Source organism: Limulus polyphemus, unplaced genomic scaffold, assembly GCF_000517525.1.
Source record: "Limulus polyphemus unplaced genomic scaffold, Limulus_polyphemus-2.1.2 Scaffold3079, whole genome shotgun sequence".
NCBI lineage: Eukaryota > Metazoa > Arthropoda > Merostomata > Xiphosura > Limulidae > Limulus > Limulus polyphemus.
The window spans coordinates 118,826-124,825 of NW_013668689.1; the positions used below are offsets into that span (position 1 = coordinate 118,826).

The 6,000-nt window shown below is 38.5% G+C and overlaps 1 protein-coding gene across 1 annotated transcript in view; it reads right to left on the minus strand.

The window, feature by feature from the left end:
• The window catches only part of LOC106468616 (nesprin-1-like), a gene marked incomplete at both ends in the record, with an annotated part of 121,329 nt that overhangs the window by 98,775 nt on the left and 16,554 nt on the right, over positions 1-6,000 (minus strand). The window contains 2 exons of the mRNA XM_013929045.1: positions 410-562; positions 799-1,006. Of these exons, the coding sequence (XP_013784499.1) occupies positions 410-562; positions 799-1,006 (361 nt within the window). The remainder of the gene's footprint in view (positions 1-409; positions 563-798; positions 1,007-6,000) is intronic.

A 6,000-nucleotide genomic window follows, 5' to 3' on the forward strand; every position in this document is an offset into this window, starting at 1 on the left:
TAGATAATTCTGAGTACAGTCATACAGTTCTCTAGCTATGTTAGGATGTGTTAGTCATGTAACAATATAGATAATTCTGAGTACAGTCATACAGTTCTCTAGCTACGTCAAAACATCTTAGTCATGTAACAATACAGATAATTCTGATTACAGTCACAAAGTTCTGTAGATACATCAGGAAATCTTAGTCATGTAACAATATAGATAATTCTGAGTACAGTCATAGAGTTCTTTAACTATGTCAGAAGGTCTTAAAGTTATATAACAATACATTAATTTTGATAACAATCAAAGAATAACAAGACACAAATACGTTTTTCCATCATAAACATAGCTATAAATATAAATACTATGACATTAGTGACTTGGACAGACATTATTGGATAACCTCTTTATTCTTTAATTTTACCTGTGACTTTGTAGACATTGTTTGGTACTTGTCCTTCAGGTTTTGTACTTGGCCATGTAAGCTGTCATCCTGCGTCAATGATGTCAGTTGTTCAGATTTGTCACAGACTGTGTCAACAGCTGCCTTATGTGAAACAATATCCTGGTAAACTACCTGTAATTCAATACAAATAGCTTTAGTTACACTGATGACAAAATTTACATTTTAACACTAATACACTAATGTGAATTAAAAAACTGGGGTCATTAGGCTAGATGTCAATTATAATATTACTAGTTTCCTTGATGGAAATTAAAGTGAAAGTGACACAACATTAAGGCTTTAGAGTTTAGTTGGTTTAATATGATTCTGAAGTTAAAGACATCTTTATTTCCATGCATAGTGTTCACCTTGTGATTCTGAAGCTGTGCACGTTTCTCCTGGAGTGTTCCTTTGGCTTCTGTGTGCTGCTCTATAGCCAATTCTACATCTTGAAGCCACCGAATTAGTTGCTCTTGTCCTTGATGAAAGGACTTTATCTGCTGCTGGCACGAGTCTAGCTTCCTTAGAGCCAGTGAAGCTTGTTCATTCAGTGAATCCCACTTATCTCGTACTGACCTATAAGAGTACATGACTCTGGTATTTTAATAACAAGAGCAAAAATATAATCATCTACACTTATTTTCTCTCTAAGAACACGTATGAACACATGAAATATGCAAGTCTTTTCTTAGTCTTTCTATTACATATAAAATCTACAGTTCTTTTCATATTCTCTCTATCAACATGTATAAACATATAAAAGTTATCATTTTTCAACACTGCTCTCATACAACTTTCCAAATTCAGTGCTGCCATCTATATGGAAACATTTTTGCTCACCACTAGGCTTGAGGCTCCCACCTAATCTCATATTTGTCCATGTAATATTGCTGCATTATTGCATGCAAATGAGTTTGTGACATCCCTCCACCAATTGGAGTTTGATACCACCTCCTAGTGCAGCTGACTCCCTCTACTCTGATTGTCACTCAAGATTAGGCAAAAAAGTAAGATTCATTGGAAGTGGGGAGTAAGGGTGGGAAGTATCTATCAGAAATACATTTTCAGTGTTGGAAAATTTCAACTTCTGATATGATACATAACCTTCACTCACATATAGCTAGAATCTTACACTGAAGTGGAGGATGGTCCCATGAAAATTTCTACTTTAATGAGCCCCCTTTGGGAAACACCGAAAGGAAACACATGGAGTGTGACACCCTACACCTTGAAATGGTATAGGGGCACACCTGTAGGAGACCACACCTCATATGCACTCTTTGCCCATGAAAAAAAACAAGTGTCAAAAGGACAGGTGGAAATACAAGCACAATCCAGAACCTGCACCAGGTAACTGGATGCGCTAGATGTGTATTGTAACTATGACATGTCAGACTGTACATGATGGGTCAACTCCAGTCCAAATCCAGGCAGCACCAGTAATTTGGTTTCTGGACCACAGTAGGAGGAGTGTTCCTACCATCTTCACCTCCAGTACAGTGAGGCAGAATAAGAATGTAACATCTAAACTGCAACTGAGTGAGGACTTATGTTGGCTAGTCCTGTTCTAATCTAACACAAGACCACCTGGGAAACCAATATCTGGGTAGCAGTAGAATGGGGAAACTGACAGAGGGGTAAACTTTACTATATGAACAGAATACCACCATCCTAATCTCTACTGAGTGGATATGATCAGAGCAGAAAGCAACCTCCATGGTCCACCGCCCCAGCAGCTAGGAACTGGTAAGTGGAAAGGACTTCCATGCTACACTAAAAGAAAAACGGGGGTGAAAGCATGTTGGGGAACCTGGAGGAGTGCATCTCCATAAGACAGTGAAATAGGTGACTAACAAAACAGGCCAGAACAAAGTTTTAAACTAAGCATGAACAATAGGCGGGGATCCCTGCCTGTTTTACTGTTGCTAGTCCATGAGTGGGTATGATCTGGATCAGGCCTTATTTAAGAGAATGGAGTACTTTGAGGATACCTTGAGTAGTCTTTTGAATACTATATCAGGCCTTCATGGCTGGCCCTACACTAGGTGGATTTTGAATAAGTTATACCCTGGCAAGCAACACTTGCCACTGAGTTGGATCCTGTATGGCACAAGAGAGCCATTGTAAAAGAAAGATAAAAAAGAGAACTTATCAAGTCAATAATGGTAAGAGGTGTGGAGAATAGCAATTGGAGGCAGTCTATATCCCTATGAAAATGAAATGGCCAAATGATAGAGATAGTGTGAAACAAAGGTATGAAGGGTTGTCCACATGCCAGCCTGAACAATCTCCTCCAACAAACGATGGAGGTGAGCAGCTATGGAGGCCTTAAGGTACTGAATTTAATGAGAAGACACCTGGAAGTGCCGACATGCATTCCCTTCCAATGAAGAATGGATGAGTTGACAAATCCCTTCAGTAAGTGTAATGGAGAAAAGATCATGAGTGAAAGAAGGATTCCAAGGAATGAAGAGATGGAATCAGAAACCATGAAGGGAAGAAGTACAAGCTAAATAATAAAAGACTCCATGGATAGGATAAAGAAGGAGATCAGGATCTGAGTGAAAATAAAGATGAGAAATAGAAGTGGGAGATATAGGTGTGAACACACTTTCACCTTCACATGCTGCAGATGTTATAGGCAAAAAGCATGACCAGGATAGAGAAGGGTATAAGAGCAATGAAAACAAATATGTGAAGAATCAGTGACATACACATAAGAAGGTTGATGCTCACCGAGGAAACTGTTTTTATGGAGAGATGGTTTCAAAAAAGGGAAAGGTAAAGGCATGGAGAACAACATTCAGATCCCAGTTGGGAAAACAAGAAGAATGGATAGGACAAAGAAGCAGAAAGAAATAGAAAAACATAATGAGGTCTGGGGAAGAAAAACAACAGTAACAGAAAACCAAAAAGTAGTAGAGGGAGCCACCCTATAACCAGCATTGGTTGAAACCGATAATCTGTGGTCAAAAAACCATGTGATGAATTTAGGGAGATGGGTAAAAAAAGGATAAAATGGAAAGAAGAATGATACAGTGGCCAACAGTAAAAATATGACATTACTGTTCCTGTACCATGAGAGAGAAAAGACATAATGGAAAAGCAGGAAAGCTACATGCAAAGTAAATCCAGAATTTTGAGTAAGGGTTGATAGTAATCCCAAACGTGAAGCCAGAGTGACTATAAAGCAGAAGAGAGAAATATGAAGCTGAAAAATATGAGAGCAGGAGAGCAGAAGAGGAAGAAAAGGGGGGAATGTTAAAAGGCTCAACAGAGGAAACCATGACTTAGCTGGTCAATAGGGCAACACCAAATGGACCCAACATGGAGTATTCTGAATGAGGGAAAAAACACGAGGGAGGAGACAAATAGTAAGTAAGCATAAAGGAAAAGGTTGAACCAGTCCTGACTGAATAAATCCACCAATGGATATGGAACAGGAGACCAGAATAGAAGAAACCCATCGTGTCATAAATGGCCAAGGCATTGATGTAAGGGGTCTCTAGATGAGAGCAAAGCCATTGAAAAATGCAAGGATTGGGGGACCACACTGTGGGAAATATCTTGTCAAGTTTTTATAAATGATCTATGAGAAGATTTAGGGCCAAGGAACAAAAGAGTGAGATACTTCTCCAGCATGACTAGCCAACCTAGCTGAGCTGCCTCCTGAATGAGAAGAGTATGGTCAGAGGAGTCCTGTTGGGATGAAGCTAAAAGAAGCCAGTTGTCCATGACCAAAGGTAATGTCTGGATGCTGACGAGATGGGAATGTGAAGGTGAGCAACAAAGACATCCACCTTGCTTATCAAAAGATCCAGAGAAAAAACCAAATAGAGGGTGAGAAACTTAACCACAGAAACTGAGGAAGGTTGAGAAACTAATGGAGATGTACAGAATGATGACTGGAAGCCAAACCTCAATGTAGAGGGGAATGACAAACAGATAAGAATAAATCCCAGAGAAAGGTGAGAAAGACTTTTGATAGTATCCTAAGCCAAGAGGTCAGACACTGTATCAGACAGATGCCAAGTGGAAAGAGGATCCCCTGGAGGAAGGGAAAAAATGGGAATGAGAAACAAGGGAGAAGAAGAGAAACAATGAAGTGTATCAGACAGATGCCAAGTGGAAAGAGGATCCCCTGGAGGAAGGGAAAAAATGGGAATGAGAAACAAGGGAGAAGAAGAGAAACAATGAAGGGTAAGACCAACAGATAGGACATATAGCCCTCAACAATCAACCAGAAGGGAATCCACAGATCCATAAATCAAGCCAAACAGGCCCCACTGTTTCTGAGCCCAGAGGATAGTCACAAATGAGACTGTTGGCTCTGAAATCTATGGATAATGGAAGAACAATTGGAAGAAAAGGAATGGGATGGAAGAACATGGAGCAGAAAGGAATCGGGAGGAAAGAAGACAGTAACTGGAAGAGAAGGAGCTTCAAACAGATAGGACACAAGGGCAGTCAAGAAAAAATGTTGGTGCACAGCCACAGTCCATGATTACAATAAAACAGATACCCCCAAACACTCTATTGGCAGAGGAAATGAGCCAAATACAGGTCCTTAAGATAAGTGGGAGGTAAACATATTTTTACAAGGGCGACCCTTTCCAAAAAATCTCAGCAACAGATTAACCAAGTGAGAAGGGACAATGCAAGGAAGAATGCAAATGTTGAAAAAAAGAACGAAATGATTGTATGTCAAAGTGCATAATTTTTCGTTCACCTTGAACTCGGATATCAGGGGAAGGAGAAAAAAATGATATCCTGAAAAATGAAAGTGAAGAATAATAAGAAGTAAGAAAGAATGAAGGGATGTAATAATTCCAAGAAAGAAAATCACAGAATAATGCAAAATGTTGAGGTAGATTCACATCTGCAATGGAAGAATTGTTTACAAATTTAGACAGCATGAAAAGACTCGAAAATCCCCACCTCATAAACAAGAATTATAGAAGAACAGAAGGCCCAAAAAAGGCCTAAGCCACATGCAAGACTCCACCACTTGCTGCAAGATGGCTGTTATGTCTCTTAACAGACAAAGAAGCCATCAATGCCATTTTGGTAGTCAGTTTAGAATGTTCAACCCTAGAATGTTCCTGATGTTCAAGCCTAGACAGCGTCAAAATGACTGTTTCTGTGTATTTCATGTTATGGAAGAGCTACAAAATCTACAGAGGCAGAGTTGGTTTTGTATACACTTCAATAAAACGTTGTTGTTAAAAAAAAATATCTTGTGAGAGAAAACAGTTCTTACTCTCTCTCTGTCAACATGTACAAACATATAAAATCTGTAAGTCTACTCTTATTCTTTATATTAACATGTACAAACATATAAAACCTGTAAGTCTACTCTTATTCTTTATATTAACATGTACAAACATATAAAATCTGTAAAGTCTACTCTTATTCTTTATATCAACATGTACAAACATATAAAATCTGTAAGTCTACTCTTATTCTTTATATCAACATGTACAAACATATAAAATCTGTAAGTCTACTCTTATTCTTTATATCAACATGTACAAACATATAAAATCTGTAAGTCTACTCTTATTCTTTAT